General features: G+C 47.2%; 1 protein-coding gene across 1 annotated transcript in view; it reads right to left on the reverse strand.

Moving 5' to 3' along the window:
• Uhrf1bp1 (UHRF1 binding protein 1) overlaps positions 1 to 10,445 on the reverse strand; it is an 84,430-nt gene extending 73,985 nt beyond the window's left edge. Inside the window, exon 1 of the mRNA XM_023722230.1 lies at positions 10,203 to 10,445. Coding sequence (XP_023577998.1) covers positions 10,203 to 10,246 — 44 coding nt within the window. The 5' untranslated portion in view covers positions 10,247 to 10,445. The remainder of the gene's footprint in view (positions 1 to 10,202) is intronic.
• Positions 10,446 to 22,291: the final 11,846 nt, after the last annotated feature.

A 22,291-nucleotide genomic window follows, 5' to 3' on the forward strand; every position in this document is an offset into this window, starting at 1 on the left:
GTGAGATGGCTCAGTGGTCTAAAGCACCTACTTAGAACAAGCTTAGCAAAGCACAGGGACCGCGGTTCAATCCCCCAGCACCACATGCCAGTCAGCACTGCGCCCCGGTGGGCTGAGCTGGCCACACACACACACACACACACACACATAAATAAATAAATAAACTTAAAAAAGATTCCATTTTTAAAAAAAAGAAGCAAGTTCCCACCCACCACACAGAGTTGGAAGTGCCCCGCCTGTGCTGCTAAATAGATTCCCTTGGGGCTAGGGAGATGACTCAGTGGAATAAGCGCTTCCCTGGCAAGCGCAAGGGGCTGAGTTCAATCCCCCGGTTGGGGGGGGAACGACACTTTTGGGGCGGGGAGATGGCTCAGTAGAATAAGCACTTGCCTGGTAAGCGTAAGGACCTTAGTTCAATCCCCGGTTCTGGGAAAAAAAAAAAAAAAAAAACCCTCCTTACCTACCTATGCCCCGCTGCAGCCCTACAGTTTCTCCAGCCCCCAATCCATGCATCTTCTCCCATGCTCAACTCCCCCACCCAAGGCATACTTAGGTTACAATGGTTGTTTGGTTGGTTTTCACTTTGTTTTTTGAGTCAGGGGCTCAATTTATAGTGCAGGCTGATCTTGAACCCACTCGGTAGCCTAAGCTGAACTCAAACTCACAGTGATCTTCCTGCCTCAGCCTCCAGAGTGCTGGGATGACAGTGTGAGCCACCATGCCAGAACACATTCCCTCATGCACTGGAGACCACACTCCAATAGGTAGAGCGTGTTGAGCTGGCAGGAAAGACTCTTGCAGGATGCAAGGAAGAGTCCCGTGACCTTCCCAGGCTTTGAGCGAGTGACCCCCTAAGGACTAATGCTGTGGGTCATCTGGCCATTTTACCCCTGCTGAGGACAAGACTTCTTCCCTGGACACTTTGAAAAGAACAGCAACGATGACTGGTGATGACTGCAGCCTCTGCTCTGCCCTCCTACGGCACCCAGGCCAGAGCACTGGTCACCACCTCTCTGCGTTACATGTTGCCAAATATAACCTTTAAATGAGAAAACAGGGCTGGTGAGATGGCTCAGTGGTCTAAAGCACCTACTTAGAACAAGCTTAGCAGAGCACAGGGACCACGGTTCAATCCCCCAGCACCACATGCCAGCCAGCCCTGCCCCCTGGTGGGCTGAGCTGGACACACACACACACACACACACACACTAAATAAATAAATAAACTTTAAAAAAAAAAAAGAGAAAACAGACAGTTGGATCAATTAAGAACACTTCTCGGGCCAGGGAGATGGCTCAGTAGAATAAGTGCTTTCCTGGCAAGCACAAGGGCCTGAGTTCAATCCCCGGTTCTGCCAAAAAAAAACCCACCTCTGAAGATAATAAAGATGTTATCTTCAAAAACAAAGGGATCTGTAGAGCAATTTTTTAAGTAAAGAGAAATAGTAATGGTCACTGTTTATTAACTATCTTTTCAAGAACGAGAAATTTCAAAAAAAAAAGAACAAGAACTTTCATACATCATTTATAATCCTCAAAACAATATAATAAGCTACATACCACTAGCATCCTCCTGTAAAGACTGAACGCACCTATTAAAGGATTGCTGACTCAGGAAAATGAAGTTAATCCAGCCAATATATCATGTTCCTATCTCATGTAAAAGCAAGGATGTGGGCTGGAGAGATGGCTCAGTGGTCTAAGGCACCTACTTGGAACAAGCTTGGCAAGGCATCAGGGACCACGGTTCGATCCCCTAGCACCACATGCCAGCCAGCCCCGCCCCCTGGTGGGCTGAGCTGGCCACACACACACACCACACTCTCTCTCTCTCTCTCTCTCTCTCTCTCTCTCTCTCATAAATAAAAAATAAAAAAAATAAATAAATAAAAGCAAGGATGTGAGGGCGATCTGGCTGCGACATCAGTCACCCCATTGATCGCCAGGGTTGATTCGGCTGATCTGGCTGGCTAGGTGGGTGCCCCCTTCGCCCTCAACGATCCATGTGCATCCCTCCCGAAGTTGCGCGCTTGGTCAAAGAGGACGACCACCCCTGATAGAGGAGGACCGTTCCTCGGTCAAGGGTATAGGAGTAGCTGCGCTCCCCTTCTAGAACCTCCAAAAAGCTCTCATGTAAAAGCAAATTGCCTGGAGGCCTGCCCCTTAGCTCAGTTCTTTAAGTGGCTGCTTCAACAAAGCAGTCAGGCTCAGGTTGCTGTGGTTCGATCCCCACAACTCAAGCCAGCCAAACCTGCCCTGAAGGCATTCGGAGCAAAAAAAAAAAAAAAATCCTTATAAAGGAGGGTGGCAGGGAGATAGCTCAATGGAATAAGCACTTGCCTGGCAAGCAAAAGGACCTGAGTTCAATCCCTGGTTCCACAAAAAAAAAAAAAAAGGGTCGGAGAGTTAGCTCAATAGAATAAATGCTTGCCTGGCAAGCGTAAGGGCCTGAGTTCAATCCCCAGTACCGCAAAAAAAATAAGCAAATTACCCACAGGGTATGGTGGCACAAGCCTATAATCCCAGTACTCAGGAGGCTGAGGCAGGAGGATCACTGTGAGTTTGAATCCAGCCTGGACTATACAGTGAGTCCAAGACCAGGCTGAACTGCATAGCAAGATCCTCAAAAACAAACAAAAAACAAAACACATAAAATCCTTGAAAAGATAAAAGATTGCAATAGAAAAGCCACATAATTAAAGTTTTTCTCTAATAAAGATAAAATGTTGGGGTCAGCCAGATAGCTCAGCAGACTAAAGCACCTGCTTCAGCAGGGCAAAGCGGCCAGGGTTCAATTCCTGGCACAGCAGCCCCGCCCGCAGGGAGCACTGAGACAGTGATAGAGACTGGGTGTGGTGGCCTGTAATCCCAGTGCTTGGCAAGCTGAAAACAGGAGGATCACTATAGTGAGACCCTGTAGACCCTGTCCTAAATTCATTTTAAAAAAAGAATAAAATGTTTTCCCAATGGGGTACTAGCATTACACAACATAATGAAACTACCTAATATCCAGGGTATTAAATAAGGTAGTCTTAATTAGACATGCTGTAACCCCAGCACTTAGAAGGCTGAGACAGGAGGATCACCTCCAGCTCAAGGCCAGTCTGGGATACACAGTGCAACAGTGCACAGCCATCATGCTCTACATACGGAGACTCTGTCTCAGAAAGAAAGAAAGCAAAAAAGAAAGACTGACTAAAACAAACAATTTTAAATAAAGAAGGTAGTCTGAAGACTAAATACTTAACAAAAACTCAGGTGCTTGGAGAACAAGTCCCTCCATTCTCTGAACATATCTAACTGACAGTGCTCTTAGTGTTACATCCATTCCAAGTAAGAAATCTTACACAACAATGGATTGAAATAGCAGTGTTTTTAATTGTACCTTTGTAATTGGAACATTATTCTTTTTTTGTTGGTACTGGGATTGAACTCTGGAGCTTACGCCTCCTGAATGCTGGGATTACAAGTGTGCATTGCCATATCAGTCTAGAACTTTTAAAGATTTAAAAACTCATCTCTCAGACTGCCTAAAATGAAAATAGCAAGTTCTGTCAAAGGAGCAACCAAACTGCCATATACTTCTAGAAGTGTAAATTGGCACAACCACTTTGGAAAACTGGCCTTATCTTATTAATCTTATTACTTATCTTATTAATGCTAAACACATGCTTGCCTCTTTTTTTTTTTTTTTTTCCCATGAAAAGGTCTACCTATGCAGGAGTCCAGACTGGCCTCAAATTAATAGTGATCCTGCTGTTAGTCTCCTGCTACAATTACAGGCATGTGACACCACTCCTTTTACAAAAATTCTATTCTTATATATACTTGAAACAGATATGTGTACTTTTTTTTTTTAATGTATTTGGTACAGGATCTTACTATGTAGCTCAGACTCGTAGTGATCCTCCTGTTTTCAGTCTCCCCCAGAGCTGGGATTACAGGCGTGCACCACCACACCTGGACTCGGTTACTAGCTCAGCACACCCAGGGGTGGGGCCAGCGCAGCATGCAGTGCCAGGGAACCCCAGTCCCCGGGCTTGCCTAAGCAGGCACTTAGTCCAGCTGAGCTATCTCGCCAGCCCTTGTGTACATTTTTTCACCAAAGGTACTAGACTGTTCCTTGTAATATTTAACTCATAATGTTCTTTTTTTCTCATAATGTTCTTAAACTGAAAACTACCTACATGTCCATCAGTTATGAGCTTTATATACAAACTGAGTTATATTTGCATAATAGAATAGTATACAACAATGAAAATGGGGTCTACAACTTGATGCAAAACAGGTTAATCTCACAATGTTGCACTAAAGGAGCCAGACACGTGACAGGCATGGTGGCACACATATGTAATCCAAGCACTGTGGGAGGCTGAGGCAGGAGGATCACAAATTTGAGCCCAGCCTGGGCAATTTAAGCCCACCCTGTCTCAACATTTTAAATAATTTTTAAGAAAGGCTGGGGATGTAGTTCAATGTGAAGGTCGAGTTCAATCTCCAGTAAAGCAAAGAAAAAGAAAAAGGAGACAGACATAAAAGCACACACATTATTAAGATTCCACTGATGTAGAGCAAAAGCAAGTATAAGATGGTGGAACCCAAGTCAGTGATCACTCTTTGTGGAGGGACATCACACAGAAGCAGGAGGCCCTCAGGTAGCACAGGGACAAGGGTATGGTCTGGCTGGACCATCCAAAGGAGCGCTGCAGCTGCAGGGCAGTTTAAAGAGTAAAGCTCTGTACTCAGCACTGCATCTGGATTCAGTTCCATGGTACATGATACACAGCTCTGGGCAAAGTGCCTAACCTCGGGGCCTCAATTCTTCATCTAGAGAAGGAGCCTATGCCTACGGCAGAGGGGTATTCTGAGGACTAAGACTCACAGGTGCTTCGGAACACAGACGGCTAGTAAATATGTGCTCAGTAAATAAAAGTGCTTTATTCTGTAGCACCGTGAGAGGACAAGACACATATGGTGATCAGGAAACAATAATGCTAGTAACGGAAGTCCAGTATAAAGAACAGGACCTAGAGGTTGAGACTGGTCCAACAACCCACACGTGGAGGCCTTGGGCGAGCAGTGAGCCGTGGGAGCTGCGGGCCTGCTGCTGTGCACTGGCAGGCCCAAAGAGCACTAGGATGACTGCAGCTCTCTGTGTTCCTGAGCAAGATGAGAACCAATGTCCAGAGGCGCTGAGCAGGAATTCAGGCTGCTGAGCTCATTCTCCCCCATTCTCTGAAAGAAGTTCTGGAATCGTCTGTGCCTCTGAATGTCACCTGGTACTTATGCTTTGAAATAGCTAAACCAGATTGGTGTAGTGGTGCACTCCTATAATCCCAGCACTTGAGAGGCTGAGGCAGGAGGATCAATGCAAGTTCAAGGCCAGCTCTGGCTGCGCAGCAAGCCCTTGAATCAAAAAGAAAAAAATCTACACCTATCAACCATATATCTGTCACTCAGGCTCACATTTTCTGCAGCTATTTAGAGTAAATAAGACATTCTCAAAGGTTTTTTTAATATATTTAATTCAGGGTCTACAGGGTCTCACTACGCAGATCAGACTCACAGTGATTCTCCTGATTTCAGCCTCCCAAGCACTGGGTTTACAGGCACATGCTGGGCTGGCCAGGTAGCTCAGTGGACTAAAGCGCTGGCTTAGGCAGAGCTCAGTGGCCAGGGTTTGATTCCTGGAGTGCTGCGCCAGTGCCTCTGGCCTGCCCCGGCTCCAGCCCCAGGCGCACTGAGATACTGATTGAGACTGGGCAGGGGGATGCAAATCCCAGCTCTTGGGAGGCTGAAAAACAGGAAGGCTCACTATGAGTCCAATCTGTGTAGTGAGACACTATAGACCTTGTACTAAATACATTAAAAAAAAAAAAAAAGCCAGTCTGCTTTCTGTCATCCGTGACTACCACTACAACTACTACTTCAGACTACCCTATTTAAAATTATTTGTTAGTTTTAGTTTTTGAGACAAAGTCTCCATATGTAGAGCACGACAGCCTTGCACCATTGCATTATGTACCCCAGACTGGCCTTGGACTTGAGGTGATCTTCCTGCCTCAGCAGGCTTTCGCTCATCCATTCTCCAGCTATGTTATATAGCTACTCTTTTTGCTTTTTTCTGTTTTTTTGGCGAAACCGGAGCTTAAACTCAGGCCCTAGTGCGTTCCAGGCAAGCACTTACTCTACTGAGCTATCTCCCTGGCCCCTATAGCTACTCTATGAAACACCTACTTAGATGTGAGACACCATGATAAACACTTCATCCCTCAATCTCCAACAAATATGCCAGCTATGTGTTATTCTTCATTATTCTAATCTTTCACAGAGAAGAAAAGCGGGGCTCAGAAACGCTGCCGTGGTTGGAGGTGGCAGGCCTGAAGCTGAACCTGGCTTGCAGGTCTCTGCACACAGCCCCTCAACCTACTTTACTGTCAATCACGTGCCTTCTGCCTCATATAACGAAAGGTCACTCGGAAGGTGATCTAAACCAACAATAATCTAATTTAGTGAAAAATCAATCTGGGCTGTTTTTTAAATGAATACTTTGTGCACAGAGCTCTCTTCCCAGGTCAATCTAAAAGAGAGCTGGACACTAAAGCTACGTGTACTAACAGCAGTCAGCCAAACCAGGAGTTAAAGCCTTTAAAGACATTCACATTTCTTCCCTGCTGTGTCTCTCTCCAGTGCCTAGGTCAGAGCCCAGCCTGGAATATACACCAAAGAAGAACATCTTGACTATCATTCCCTCCAAATAGTGTGCCCACAGACTCTACCAACACAAAGTCACTTTATTAACTGAAATTTCCTGACCCAAATTAGACCTAATGAGTCACTAGAATAACCTCTCTGCGATAAGACATTCTCTCCAGCTGAACGGCAATGTCATCACCAACAAGCAATTATCAAACACCTCCAGTATTTATTCAGCGTAAGCCCTTCTCTTTCCCCATCAGGTTTGGCAAGCCACAGAGCAGCAGTTGCTCCTCAGGCTGAAGAGACTGAGCGTGTATGAGGGGGGAGGGGTGTAAGACAATACAGACGCAAATACAGACTCTTCCACAGAAGTCTCAGGAGTTCAGCCTTTCCAACCAGGGCACCTCTACTTTCTGAAGCCCTGAAATTGCAGCTATAACAAAACCTCTTCTCCTCAATCCCCAATCCAAAGGGAGAAAATCTGAAATGTCCCTCAGTGTCTGCCATACTAATCCTACTTCACTGAAAAAAAGACACTTTGCTATCCTAGGGTTTATTTACTAAATGTGTCAACATATATTGTCAGAATTTTTCATTAAAACTCTATGTTCACAGGGCCAGGGATATAGCTCAGCAGTATAAGCACCTGCCTGGAAAGCACAAGGTCATGAGTTCAATCCCCAGCACTGAAAGAAAAAAACAAACAAACAAAAAAAAACCAGTGTGTTCACAGAGGTGTACAGAATATGTACGTACTACAGAGAAAATGTACCTGTTAAGAAGCTAAGCATTGACTCATTAACCTTCCTTGTTATTTATTTTTTTTTCTATGTACCAGGGACCAAACTTGAGACCTTGAGCTTACCAGGTAGGCACTTACACTGCTGAGCTATATCCCCAGCCCCACCTTCTTTCTTTTTTTTTTTTTGTGGAACCGGGGATTGAAGTCAGGTCCTTGCGCTTGCCAGGGAAACACTTATGCCATCTCCCCAGCCCCCCTACCTTCTTTCTTATACAGCTCAAAGAAGTGGCTATCTTCGGTTTGGGGAAGTAGTTCAGCAGCATAAGTGCCTGGCAGGCACAAGGTCCCAAATTTGATCCCTGGTACTGAAAAGAAAAGAAAAGAAGGCCAAGGAGATGGCCCAATAGAATAAGCGCTTCCCTGGCAAGTGCAAGGGCCTGAGTTCAATCCCTGGTTCTGCAAAAAAAAAAAAAAAACCAAAGAAAGCGCTCATACTGGAAGGTCCTTTGAACACAGGAGTTTATTTTGTTTATTGAAGAACCGGGGATTGAACTCAGGCCCTTGCGCTTGCCAGGGAAGCGCTTATTCTACTGAGCCATTTCCCAGGCCCCAAACACAGAGGTTTGAGGCCAACCTAGGCTACATACTGAGACCCTCTCTCAAGAAAGAAAGATAAAGATATTAGGAAAGAAGAGTTCATCCCTAGGAGGTTGTAGCTTAGTGGTAGATCATTTGCCTATCAATGCACAAACCACTGGGTTCAATTCCCAGCACAACAAAAACAAATGAAAGCTTTACAACTGTTCATTTTCCTTTTACAATTAGTATATTTAGGCCAGGTGTGGTGGCATACACCTGTAGTACCAGCACTCAGGAAGCTGCGGCAAGAGGATCACAATTTAAAGCCAGCCTGGGCTACAAAGCAACACTCTCTATTTAAATGAGGAAACAGGACTAAATCATCTCTAATCCTAAAATTCTATGTCTACTCAAATTAATAAAACTTTCCTCTGGCTAGTTCATTTTTTTTTTTTTTTAATGTATGTGGTACAGGTCTACAAGGTCTCACTACACAGCGAACTCATAGTGATTCTCCTGTTTTCAGCCTTCCAAACACTGGGATTACAGGCGCGCCACAACACCCAGTCTCAATCGCCATCTCAGCACACCCCAGGGGCGAGCCCACTCAGCACATGAGAGATAGAAAGCCACTGCTGCACTCTGCATAAGCAGGCGCTTTAATCTGCTGAGCTACGTGGCCGGCCCTCTGTCCACTTTTCAATCTTGACACAGAACACACAGATTAACACTACCTAAAAAAGAATATATTCACTTATTCTCAGTAGAGGATCCAAAGGTACTTTCCACCTCTCTCTTCCTGTATGTAAGTGGCTTCAAGCATCCTGTGCAGTGGTTCACTGCATTCTTTTTATCATCTGTTTTTGCTTTTGAGTCTTGCTATGTAGTCCAGGCTGGCCTTGAATTCATCATGCAGCCGCAGCTGGCCTCAAACTCCTGCCTCAGCCTCCAAGTGCTGGGATTACGGGCTTGCAATACCATGCCCGCTGGTTCACTACTCTCTTGACCAAGAACAGCCCACAAAATCATGCAAATCGAGAGGTTCAAGTTTTTGTGATCACTTTAAGACGACCTGTGAAACTCCTCACCCAAGAAACAAGCAAAAATGTGCGCCACTCCAGTGCCACAGTGGTGGAGCAAGCAGGTGCCCAAGTCAAACAGCGGGGCTGGACACAGGCTTGGGTCCCACGCTGACTGAACACACCCACTCCCATGCACACGCGCACAGAACTATCTCCTGACAACCGCTGACCACTATGACCACTATGGATCCCAGAGCTACAAAGGCTGTCTATTGACCGCACCAACTCCACCTTGGAATAAGGATTGGAAACTTCGTGAAAAGCCGGCTCTCGATTCTAGCCATCAGCCTAACAACCTGAGATCATGACACAGGGGCCATCGGTCACTCAGCGGCGGTCGCTCAGCTGCAGCCACAGCTGCAAAACGGTCGCCCTCCTCGTGCCCAAATTACTGAGCGACCTCACAGCGCTTCACAAAGGCAGCAAAGCAGAAGTGGATGTCGGCGGTAGTGTACTTCTCACAGGCCGTCAAAAACCCTCCTCTTCTCAAAGGCAAGGTTGCTGAAACTTTATCCCCAACTCTCCTGACCTTTCTCCAATTAGTCTATAATGAGAAGCCAGCCGACGGAGAAAGGCGCTGGGAGAGGGGCTCACGTCTTCTCGAGGGTGATGCAACAGGATCAGAAAGAAGGGAAGGAGCTAGGAGCCGCCGGGAAGAAAACCAGGGTCCATCCTGGGTGCAAACGGCAGGGCTGCACGAGTGGCCTGGGACGCGGGTCTGGGAGAGGGTGGCGGGTCGTGAGCAGGGGCGGCACGAGGACGGGGGGGGGGAGGGCAGCGGGAAGGGTGGGCGCCGTCGGGGCCTCCGAGGAGCAGGCTGTCAAGGAGCACGCTGTGACCGGCTCCGAGCTGGGGGCCCGAGGGGGAGGACAGCAGGCCGGACCCCAGAAGGACAGAAGGCGTCCTGGGGCTGCCGAAGGAGCAAAGCGGCGGGCCGTGCGGAGGCGGAGGTCCCTGCGGGCCCAGGGCGACGCGACCCAAGCGGCGACAACCACCAGGCCGGCGGGCGGGAAGGAGGGGGGCGGCCCGGTCAGCTGAGCGGGGGAGAAGGACGAAGGGGTCCGCTGGGGCCCGGAGCCGCCGGGACGCTGGCGCTCTCACCGGGACAGGTGCTTCAGGATCTGCTTCTTAATGATCCCGGCCATGCCGGAGCCGGGCCGGCGCCTCCTCAGTCGCGGAGAACGGGCGGCTTCTCACCTCCCCGCGGCGCGGGCCCTGGGCGCCGCCGACACAGCCGCCGCCATGGCGCTCTGTCGCCGCTGCCCCGGCGCGCGGGGATTCGCCAGATCCCACCCACCCGCGCGGCGCCGCAGCAGCCACCCGCCGGAGGAACCACGCGGACGCCGCGCGCCACCCGCCCGCCAGGCGCTCTGCGAGGAGCGAGAGCGCGCGGGGGCCGCGGGGCGCGAGCGCGGGGCGGGGCTGCGGTGATTGGCACGGCGGGGGCGTGGTCACGGCGGGGGCGGGGCAGCAGGCCGCCTCCTTCAGCCCTGTCGCAGCCCGCTGGGTCTGAGAGGCTTCTCCAAACCGCTTGAGGTTCACTCCAGACATCGCCGTGGAGGACGCATCGGGGGACGGCTAGTGTCTCGGGTTTTGCAGCAATTCGCCAGACAGTTCCGCGGCTCCCGGATGGCGGGGTCCACTTCTCTTCCATTTCTCTCACACATACACTCGGTGATTTTTGGACGCCAACTCTACTCCAGCAGTCAGGCTGGGGAGTGGCAAAAGGAGGCCACGACCTCGCCGGCCAGTGGCAGAGAGACGCACATAGGCCACTGCGGTCCTCTGCAAGGGCCTCGTTCTGGAGGGCAGAGCAGCCGGGCGCGGTGGCACACTCTGGTGACCCCATCGCTCGGGAGGTTGAGGCAGGAGGACCACTGTGAGTTCGAGGCCAGCATGGGCTACGAAATGCGTTCTCAAGGTCAGCCTGAACTGCAGAGCAAGAGCTAATCTTAAAAAAATGGAGGGCAGAGAAGGCGCCCCGCTGTCGTGCCCGCCTTAGCCACAGCCCACTAACCAGTGGACAGGAGTTTACCCGAAACCTAAAATCCATGTGCAGAGCATTCCCTCCCAAATAAGCAGAAGAAAATGAAGCGGTAAATTGTTTAAATTAACAAGGACACTTTACAACGAAGGGAACTAAATCTAGAGAAATAGGTGACAGAGCTTGGCCAAAGTCACCTGCTTCTCCCCCACCCCCCCTGCCCTTGAACTCAATATGTAGCCCAGGCTGGCCCTGAACAGGCATCTATCCTCCTGCCTCAGCCTCCCAAATGTTAGCATTATAGACATATATTACCACCCCTGGCTGGATACTTTTTTTTTTTATGATTACTTCTCAAGACTCACAATTTGGGCCAAGGAGATAGCTCAGTAGAATAAGCACTTGCTTGCCTGGCAAGCGCAAGGTCCTGAGTTCAATCCCTGGTACCACTCCCCCCCCAAAACAAGACTCACATCTAGAACCGATGTTCTGAGCCCCTGATCAGTGCTTTTTTTTTTTTTTTTTTCAGAACCTGGGATTGAACTCAGGTCCTTGTGCTTGCCAGGGAAGCACTTATTCCACTGAGCCATCTCCCTGGCCCCAACCAGTGCATTTCTATTCTGGTTTGTCCATGCAAAATGTAACCCATGTCCCAGGTATACTGCTAGGCCCAGCAGCAAAGATGAGCATGAGGTGGTTGGCTAGACTGTAGGCCTCCAGGCAAAAACTTTAAAAAAAGAAAAGAAAGACTGAGGAGCCAGGCTTATGGGAAGCTGGCCAGCAGCTAATTTTAAATGTATTTGTTCCTGTAACCCATGATACTACAGCCATCAAGTCTGTCTTCCTCCTTTGTCAGCTATTCAGATCCCTCCTGCAAAACAACTGTTACCTGATTCCAGAACAGTTTAAGCATGGCCAACCATATAAATTTTTAAAATATAACTATAACCTCAGATACTCTGGAGGTGGAGGTAGGGGAATTTTAGGTTCAAGGTTGACCTGGGAAACCCAAATTTAAAAAGAGCTGAGGGGAGAAAGAGAGTTCAGTGGCAGAGCCCTTACCTAGATGTGTGAGGCCCTAGGGTTGATTCCCACCAAAAAAAAATCAACTTCATTCCTCTGTTTCTTAATCACAGCCAGCTCGGGTTCTTCCCAGAAATCACCTAGAAAGGAAGCAAATCATCCCCATCCCGGGTACTCATTCATTCAGTCTCCTTCAGCAGGACTGCACACGCCATCACAATCGGTCCCTCTGCCACCTGCCCCCACACCAGGGACCAGTAAGGACAAAGAAGTCTCTTGCCAGAATTCCTGGCCATTACTGAGCATTCCCAAGTTAGCTCTCATCTGTGGGACCCTCAACCTCCATTTTAGCCTATTCCCTCCATTGGACCACCGCAATTAGAGACGCCTGCGTTGATATCTGATATCACCTACGTAAAACCAAACTGACCTCACACTTAAGGCGCCCTCCATGGATGAGTCGGCACCCTGGTGGATGAGTTGGTTTTGGTGGGTGAGAAACCTCATGCTGTACTTAAATATGGCCATAGGAGAGTCCATGTTCTCACCAATGGTGCTAATATGTTTTCTTCCCTTGCCATGCTGGCAATCCAAGATAAAATGGATTTGGAGCCAACCCATACTTTTTTATACTCTGTGTGTGTGTGTGTGTGTGTGTGTGTGTGTGTGTGTGTGTGTGATGCTGAAGATAAAAATAAGGCCTCCTTTATGCTGGGCAACCATTCCAACACTAAGGTACAGCTTTGGCACATTTTATTTGGAGAAATTTCTAATTTAACATCCAGTGGTAAGAAATACAGGGCTGGTGAGATGGCTCAGTGGTCTAAAGCACCTGCTTAGAACAAGCTAAGCTAAACAAAAGCACAGGGACCGACCGCGGTTCAATCCCCAGCACCACATGCCAGCCAGCCCCGCCCCCTGGTGGGCTGAGCTGGCCACACACATACACACAATAATAAATTTTAAAAATTTTTTTAAAAAAAGAAATACATCCCTGTGCCCTTTACCCAATTCCTCCCATTCTAACATGTTACAAAACTGCAGCACAATATTACAATGAAGATACTGACATTTATTAAAACAGTGAATATCTAGTATAGGCGATTTCCATCACCCTGACAATCCTGTGTTCTCTCTCTAGGGTTTCACTATGCAGCACAGCACAGTCTGGACTTGAGCTCACTTTGAAGCCCAGGCTGGCATGGAACTTGAAGTGATCCTCCTGCCTCAGCCTCCCAAGTGCTGAGATTACAGGTGTGTGCCACCACAACGGACCCACATTCCCTCTTGGAACCACCCCTCCTTCACCTCCACCATTGAATAACCTGTGCTCTGTAATGTGTCATCTCAACAATGCTGTGTGCGTGCAGGTACATGTGCCCATGGCTGTGCAGGCACATATCCGGAGGAGAGACACACTCCTGTAGTTCCAGCTAATCAGGAGGATGGGAAGAATGACTGTCACCTGGGCCACGTGGTGAGATCAGGTCTCGGAGCGGGAAAATGTGTACATGGAACAGGACAGTACGTAACCTTTTGGAGTTGGCTTTTTCGTTTCTTTCAATATTATGGATTGAACCAGGAGCTCTAGTACACTAAGCAAATGCTCTAACACTGAGCGCCCCCCCAGCCCAGGGATTTGATTGCCTTTGAATCAGCGTAATTTTCTGGAGGGTCACCTGAGTAGTTCCGCATAGCCATAGTTCTTTCCTCTTCACTTCATTGCTGAGTCATATTCTAAGGCCCTGGACGGACTACACTTCAACCATTTATTCACCAGTAGGAGAACATCTGGGTCACGCCCAGGTTTGGTTTTTTTTGGGTTTTTGTTTTTGATAAACAAAGCTGCTTTAAATATTTATCTTCAGGTATTTGTGGAAGTATTCATTTTACCAGTATAAGTGCCCAAGAGCACAATAGCTGGGTTTTCTGGTAGCTGAGTGTTTATTTAAAACTTGCCCCCAAAAACAAAATAAATAAATAAAACTTGCCCAAATGATGGCCAGTGACTCTCACCGCCACGACAGTACGTGAGTGAGTTTGCGCCATTTCAGCAGTTGCTAGTATCGCTGAATGTATCGTAGCCATTTTGATAGATGTGTAGCGATATCTCGTTGTTTTCATTCTTGGTTTTTCTGTTTTTGTTTGTTTTCTGGTTTTAGTTCTTTGAAATAAGGTCTCACTATGTAGCCCAGGCTGGCCTGAAACTTGCAGCAACCCTGCCTCAGTTTCCCAAATTGTTGGGGTTACAGACATGCACCACCATACTCAACCTTATTCTTAGTCTCCCCCACACCCCCCAAGAGTCTATTATGTTGCCTTCCCTGAAATGATCTTTTCTTTTTCTTTTCTTTTCTTTTTTTTTTTTTTTTTTTGCGGAACCGGGAATTGAACTCATGCCCTTGCGCTTGCCAGGCAAGCGCTCATTTTAATGAGCCAGCTCCCCGGCCCCGAAATGATCTTTCCAAATATGATTATTTGCCTTTTGTGTATCTTCTTTATTGGAATCTTTGTCACACATTCTAAATGGATTGTTTTCTTTTTTTATTGGTGAGTTTTTAACTTGTCTGGTTTTGTTTGTTTGTTTGTTGTTGTTGTTGTTGTTTCAGTACCAGGGATTGAACTCAGGACCTTGCACTTGCCAATTCCCAGCCTGCCATGCCAGCCCCACCTCTGGGGCTCACTGAACCAGCGATTGAGACTAGGCCTGCTGGCATGAGCCTGTAATCCCAGCTCTTGGGAAGCTGAAAACAGAAGAATCACTACAAGTCCGATCTGTGTAGTGAGACCTTGTAATCCCTGTAGACTCCATGCTAAATACAAAAAAAAAAAAAAAAAAAAAAAAAATTATTTCAAGTTAATTTTTAATATGTTGAAAGTTTGGGGTTTGTTTTGTTGGGAATCCTCCTGCCTCAGCCTCTCCCATACCCAGCTTTTTATTTTGCTTTTGTTCTTTTGGGTGTGTGTGCTGTTTGCTTTTATCTATGTATTTCCAATTTTTCCAGCACTCCCACCTCTGATGTTTTACTTTTTTCTTTTGCGGAACAGGGGTTGAACTCAGGCCCTTGTGTTTGCCAGGGAAGCACTTCTACTGAGCCATCTCCCTGGCTCCTTTACATTCTATTTTGTTTTGGGTGCTGGGGGTTCAACTCAGATTTCTACTACATATAGGATTCTACACTATTCTTTCAGCTCTTGAAATTGAGCATTTCCTCCTGGCTTTCATGGTTTCTGGAGAGAAATCTTCTATGCTTCAAATGGTTTTCCAGAACAGATAAGGTCTTTCTTCTTTCTGGTTGCGTGCATGTAAGTATATCTTTAGTTTCCAGAACTTTTGGCTATGAGGCTTGCATTTCTTTTGAGTTTATCCTGATTGAAGTTCATTCCCCCTTCAGTCCTGGGGAGTGAACGCAGGGCCTCCTCACTGAGCCACATCCCAAGCCCTTTATAAATTTATTGGAGACCTGTCACTAAATTGCCTAGGCTGGGCTTGAATTTGCACTGCCCCTGCCTCCAAACTGCTGGGATTACAGCGCACCCTGCGCCACTTTCAGCTTCTTTAATGTGTAGATTTATGTCTCTTGCGATTTGGGCAAGTTTTAAGCCATTATTTGTTTCCACGTGCTCTTGGCCCAGCCTTTTCTCCTCACCTGTGACTTTGAAATCATGAATATCAAATCTTTCATCATAGTCCCAAAGGTCCCTGTGCTCTTGTTCATTTTTTTCAAGTTTTTTTCTTCTGATGTTCAGACTGCATAGGTACATTGTTCTAGTCACTTCTTGCCTTTCGGCTAAGATCGAGTGTAGGTATATTGTTCTGTTTTCTTTCTCTTTCTTCTTCTTTTCTTTTTTTTCCCCCCCAAGGCTTTCCTACACCAGTTTTATTTGAAACACAAATAAGTATTTCCTTTCTGTCATGGCAAATGATCCAAATAATGCTGAACATGAAACACTAATACAAGGAAGGTGTTTTTGTTTTTGTTTTTTGTTTTTTGGGTTTTTTTTGGCAGAACTGGGGATTGAACTCGGGCCTCTGCGCTTGCCTGGGAAGTGCTTATTCCACTGAGCCATCTCCCTGGCCCCAAGGAGGGTTTTAAATATGAAAGAAATTATTTTTAAAAAAGCAAAAGAATAATAGTTATATACAAAAGGTACCTGGAATCCTTCTTTTTTTTTTTGAATCCTTGATGATTCCAATAAATGTTGTGTATTGAAAAACCTTGTTTTTTTATTTTTTTAAATATTTTTACTGAAAAACAAATATCAATTAGACAGTTTCACAACCAATTACTAGTACATTTTCAATAATTAATACATTGCATACTGTTGTCTTAGTAGTTATTCACTGTACAAGATTCAGACCTGATATCCTGTCTCAAACACTATTAGAACAAACCTCTCTATTCATTGAATTAAGAGAATGTAGCTGTAAAGCCTTGAATTTTTTTTATTTTATTTTTTATTTTTTGCAGAACTGGGGATTGAACTTAGACCCATGCGCTTGCCAGGGAAGCGCTTATTCCACTGAGCCATTTCCCCAGCCCCAAGCCTTGGTTTTTAAGCCTGTGTTGTTGTTAATTTCTTTAATTAATTTATTTTTTAAAATTTTTTGTATTTTAGGGAACGGTCTACAGGGTGTTTAGAATCTCACCACTAGATTGGACTCCTAGTGATTCTCCTGTTTATAGCCTCCCAAGTGCTGGGATTACAGGCACACACCACCACACCCAGTCTCAAGCACCTCTTGGTGTGCCCTGGGGGCGGGGCCGGCACAGCAGCAGGTGCTTTAATCTGCTGAGCTATTTGGCTGGCCTTGCTTTTCACTTGATACAATTTTCTTTTCTTTTTCTTTTTTCTTTGCAGAAGGAGGGATTGAACTCAGGCCCTTGAGCTTGCCAGGCAAGCACTTATTCTACTGAGCTGTCTCCCTGGCCCCCTTTTTTTTCATTTTTGAGACAGTATCTCACTATGCAGTTCAGGCTGGCCTTGAGCTCACTTTGTAGTGCAGGCTGGTCTCAAACTTGCAACAGTTGTCCTGCTTCAGATTCTCAAATGCTAGGATTATAGGCATGCGACACCACTCCCAGCCTTTGATAGTTCTGTTTTGGGTTTTGGGTTTTTTTTTTTTTTTTTGGCTGAATCAGGGATCAAACTCAGGCCCTTGCACTTGCCAGGCAAGTGCTTATTCTATTGAGGTATCTCCCTGGCCCCTGATAGTTTCTTACTATGTCACTGAGTTGCCCAGGCTGGGCTCAAACTTGCCATCACCCTGCCACAGCCTCCCAGAAGGCTCAGATTATAGGCGTGCACCCCCACACCTGGCTCTGCTGAGGCTCTTCCTTCATTTGGCTCAAGCATGTGCACCTCTGTTCACCGAGGCATTTTTACCATGGCTTCCCGAAAATCTTTGTCAAATAATTCTAGTATCATTCTTTTTTTTTTTTTTTTTTTGCGGAACCAGGGATTGAACTTGATAGGTTATGGCCCTAGTAAGAATTGCTGAATTATTATTATTTTTTTATTTTTATTTTTTTAAATTTTTATTTATTTATTTGTGTGTGTATGTGTGTGGCCAGCTCAGCCCACCAGGGGGCAGGGCTGGCTGGCATGTGGTGCTGGGGGATCGAACCGCGGTCCCTGTGCTTTGCCAAGCTTCTTCTAAGTAGGTGCTTTAGACCACTGAGCCATCTCACCAGCCCCAATATTATTTTTTTAAACATTTATTTATTTAGTGTGTGTGTGTGGCCAGCTCAGCCCACCAGGGGGCAGGGCTGGCTGGCATGTGGTGCTGGGGGATCGAACCGCGGTCCCTGTGCTTTGCCAAGCTTCTTCCAAGTAGGTGCTTTAGACCACTGAGCCATCTCGTCAGCCCCCAAATTGCTGAATTATTATGGTGGTCTTCTCATATGGCTGAAGCCCTTAAAACAACAGCTTACCTTCCCAATGACTATTTTCTCCTCCTTCCCCACTCCAGCCCTGGGTACAACTCCCTGTGACCTTTCCCGCCCACACAAGGGAGCCTCCAATCAGCTCCTTACACGTCACTAAACCCGCCCCTCAAGCTCCGCCCCCACCAAAAGTCCATAAAGCCTCAGGTGCCCTGTCTCAGGTCCGAGGATCCGCCCATCTCCTGCCCTCGGTCCTCTCCCCGTGTTTAGAGTCAATAAAGGCTTTCCCTCCCCCATTTCTGCTTCTCTGCTGCGCTGCCACCACTGCCCTCATCGCTGCTGCCTCTAAAACCTATCAGAACTCAGGCCCCTGCGCTTGCCAGACAAGCACTTACTCCACTGAGCCATTTCCCCAGCCCCTCCAGTATCTCTTTTGTTTGATTGTTTTTGTTGTGATTTCTGTCAAGTTTGCACTAACAGCTATTGTTTTTTTAAATTAAGATCTTCCTGATTCTTGGTATGACAAATGATTCTGAGTTGAAATCTGGGAACTTTTATGTTGCGTTCTGATTCCTGGCTCTTTAAATTTTTGGTTTTGTTGGTTCTTTCTCAGACTGGTCCAGCAGGAGGTGCTGAACCCTTGTCACTGCTGGGGGAGGAGGCAGAACTCCAGGTCACCCTTGGCCTCCATAGACACCCAGGCTAGAGTCTCCTCATTGCAGCAAAGAACAGGTAGGAGTTCCGGCTCAAGTTAGATCTTCAAGAACAGCTTCTGGCTGGAGGAGGCAGTGCTCTCCATCCCATCCTGCTCCCCACGGGCCTCCCCCGGTGTGGGGTCGTGTACGTCCTGCTCCCCACTGGGCAGTGGTGAAAGCCCTGACAATCGCTCCTCTGTTGGTCCCCTGATCTGGAGGTGGCGGTGCCTGCTGGATGGGGAAGATAATCCCAGCTCCTTACACAGCCTTCCCTGCCACCGACGCAGCAGGATTTGGGGCACCTACAACAGCCGCATTTGTAGAGCTGTAGAGCGAGGCCAAACTCTAGTCTTCCCACGTGGCTTTTGCTGGTCTGAGTGGGTGGGGCTGTGAGTTTTCCTTCGTTGAGAAGCTGGAGTAGAGTACTTTTGGCCTGAGTTCTCTCTCTGGCTCAAAATGCATCTTTCCTGGGTCTCTGGTTATGAAGAGCAGGCTTTTCTTACGAGTGCTCTGCTCTGCCTAGCAGTGTTTCTTGGATGTCAGCAGCTTCCGCGCCAAGTTTGGGCTGTGAGGCAACCCACACCCAACCTGAGAACTCGCCGTGTGGTCCTTAGGGCCTGAATTAACAGGTTTGCCTTCTTCTCTTTCTCTTTGAGTCTTATCATTTACCTATCTACCTACCCATCCATCCATCCATCCGAGAGATAGGGGTCAGTGATACAGGGATGTTGGAGGCTTCAGTTGTATGTAGTAATAGGAATCAGAAAAGTACATCTACCCCATCTTCCTCAAAGTCTGTACATTTATTTAAACTTTTATTTTTTAGTGGTATGGGGAATTGAACTCAGGACCTTGCACTTGCCAGTCAGGCCCTTATGCCACTGAGCTATATCTCTAGCTTAAACTTTTTATTTTATGTATGTATATATGTATGTTATGTATGTGGTTGTTGCAGGGTCTCACTATGCAGCTTAGACTTGTAGTGATCCTCCTGTTTTCAGCCTCCCCACCACTGGGATTACAGGCACACGCCACTACACACAGACTCTGGCTGGCTCAGCCCGCCCTAGGGATGGAGCTGGCGCGGCATGTGGTGACAGGATCAAGCTGTGGTCCCTGTGCTTGCCTAAATGTTCCTGAGCAACAGCTTTAGTCTGCGGAGCTATCTCGCTGGCCCGTAGTTCCTTATCTTTATTGCCAGGTTAATATCTCCATAATCCACACATTTTTTGTTTTGAGTGGTACTAGAAATCAAACCCATGCTAAGCTCTATCACTAAGCCACAACCCAGCTACCTCTAGCCATTTATTTTTCAGAGATAGGGTCTTGCTGTGGCATGCAGGCAGTCCTCAAACTTGTATCGATCCTCCTGCCTCAGCCACCTGAGCCTTGGGATTACAGGTGTGCACCATCACACCTGGCTTCACCCGTTTTTTAAAACACCTGCCTGAGCACTTTACTTCAGATCCAGTATCCTGTCACCTGTTTAACAGGATGGCACATCCTCAAAGCCCATACATAATTAAACACTCATTAGCATATACTGTACTAAGTCGGGAGCAAAGGAGGACATTCACCACACCCCAAGAAAGTGAGTCTCTGCAAACAAGGAAAGGTAATCTTATGCAACAGTGAAGAGCAAGAAGGCTGAACAGCAAGGCCATACTAATCTTTTTTTTTTTTTTTTGCGGAACCAGGGATTGAACTCAAGCCCCTGTACTTGCCAGGGAAGCGCTTATTCCACTGAGCCATCTCCCCAGCCCCATATTAATCTTCAAGGACTCTTGGGACTCATTTCCAGTTGGTGGTGGCTATGACTATGTCAAGTAAATTTAAGGGCTGTGCATGGTAGTACACACCAACATACCAGCACTTCGGAGGCTGAGGCAGAAGGGTCGCTGTTTGCCTGGGCTAGAGTGAGTTCAAGGTCAAACTGAATTAGAGAGCAAGACCCTGTATCCAAATTTTTTTTTTTTTTTTCGGAACTGGGGATTGAACTCAGGACCTTGTGCTTGCCAGGCAAGTGCTTATTCTACTGAGCTATCGCTCCAGCACCCCCCAAAAAAATTTTTTTAAATGAGCACACGTATGAATAGCATTCAATAAAGTATACATATATGAAATGGATAAAGATTTTAACTTACTTAAGGCATTTTCTAAAAACATTTATATTTATTTATTTGAAGGAGGGTCTTGCTGCACAGCTCAGACTTGTAGCATCCTGCTCTCTCAAGTCCCCCAGTGCTGGGATCACAGGCGCGTGCTACCACAGCGGCGGCGGGCGGCTTCGCGCCTGGGCTCTCTGCGTCTGCACCGCGTGTGGTCTTCGTGCTTGCCAGCGGACGCTCAGCCCGCCGAGCTATCTCCCAGCCCAAGTATACAACTTTCGATTTTTATTTTATTTTTTCTCCCTGTAGTAATAGGAATTGAAGCAAGGGAGCACTGGGCTACAGCCCCAGCCTTAATTTTTTTGGTGGTGGTGTGGGTGCGACAGGACCTCACTGAACTCTCTGCAGCTCTCCTGCCTCAGCTTCCTGAGTGAAGGGGGCATTATAAGAGTGTACCACCACACTCCACCTCCCAGCCTTAGTAGTTGGTTTTGAGACAGGCTCTCACTAAATTGCCCACTTGGAGCTCAAACTTGCGAGCCTCTTGCCTCAGCCTTCTCAGTGGCTGGGGTTTACAGGAGTGGGCCACCACACTCAGTTTCAGCATATACATATATATATATATATGAACTATATTGCATGGGGCCGGGAGATGGCTCAGTGGAATAAACCCAGGACTTGGAGGCAGATTTATTTAACATCAGATGGGCACTGACAGAGGAACAATTGTCCCTCAAATGTCAGGCCTTGAAGGCAAAAGGAGAGAGGTTTCTACGGAGCTGCAAAGCAGGGGGTACAGAGTTAAGAGTATTTGGCTATTTTTGATTGGCTCTTACAATATGCATTCCAGTGACCAGCAACACATCACAGCCACTTCTAAGAGACAAAAATAACCAGAACTGGAACAGGAATTGTCACCTGGGCGACTAAAGTATACTGGCTGGGGGCCATTTTCTGCTACAATATGAACTTAGCCCTGCCATGGTTCTGTTTTCAGTTACACCTGTCTCCCCTTGCCATTCCCCAGTGTAAGTAAAGTCCCAATTCAGGCCCTGTGTCCCTGCTGGTCCCCCTGCTGGGTAAGCTGAAGGCCAGACTCTCCTAACCCCTTTTCCAGAGGGGTGGCCCTACACTGGCCCTTGTGTGTGTGTGTGTGTGTGTGTGTGTGTAACTGGGGATTGAACTCAGGCCCTTGCGCTTGCCAGGAAGCGCTTATCCTACTGAGCCATCTCCCTGGCTCCCACTGGCACTTTCTACCCCACCGGCTTTGCTTTTTTTCCTGGAAAATGTCATCCAATACTGGTACTTTTGTCCCTTTAGGATATAAGCACTGGAATGGTAGTATCTGCGCTCAGAGCGATGTTACAGAGCAGCAGAGGCAAGTTCACTGTTGATTCTCTTCCACAATGGTTTATGCTCCCTCTCTCCCTCTGTCCCTGTCTCTCTCTCTCTCTCTCTCTCTCTCTCTCTGTTTTTTCCGGTACCGGGGATT

The sequence above is a fragment of the Octodon degus genome, unplaced genomic scaffold (genome assembly GCF_000260255.1).
Source record: "Octodon degus isolate 3935 unplaced genomic scaffold, OctDeg1.0 scaffold00005, whole genome shotgun sequence".
Classification (NCBI taxonomy): domain Eukaryota; kingdom Metazoa; phylum Chordata; class Mammalia; order Rodentia; family Octodontidae; genus Octodon; species Octodon degus.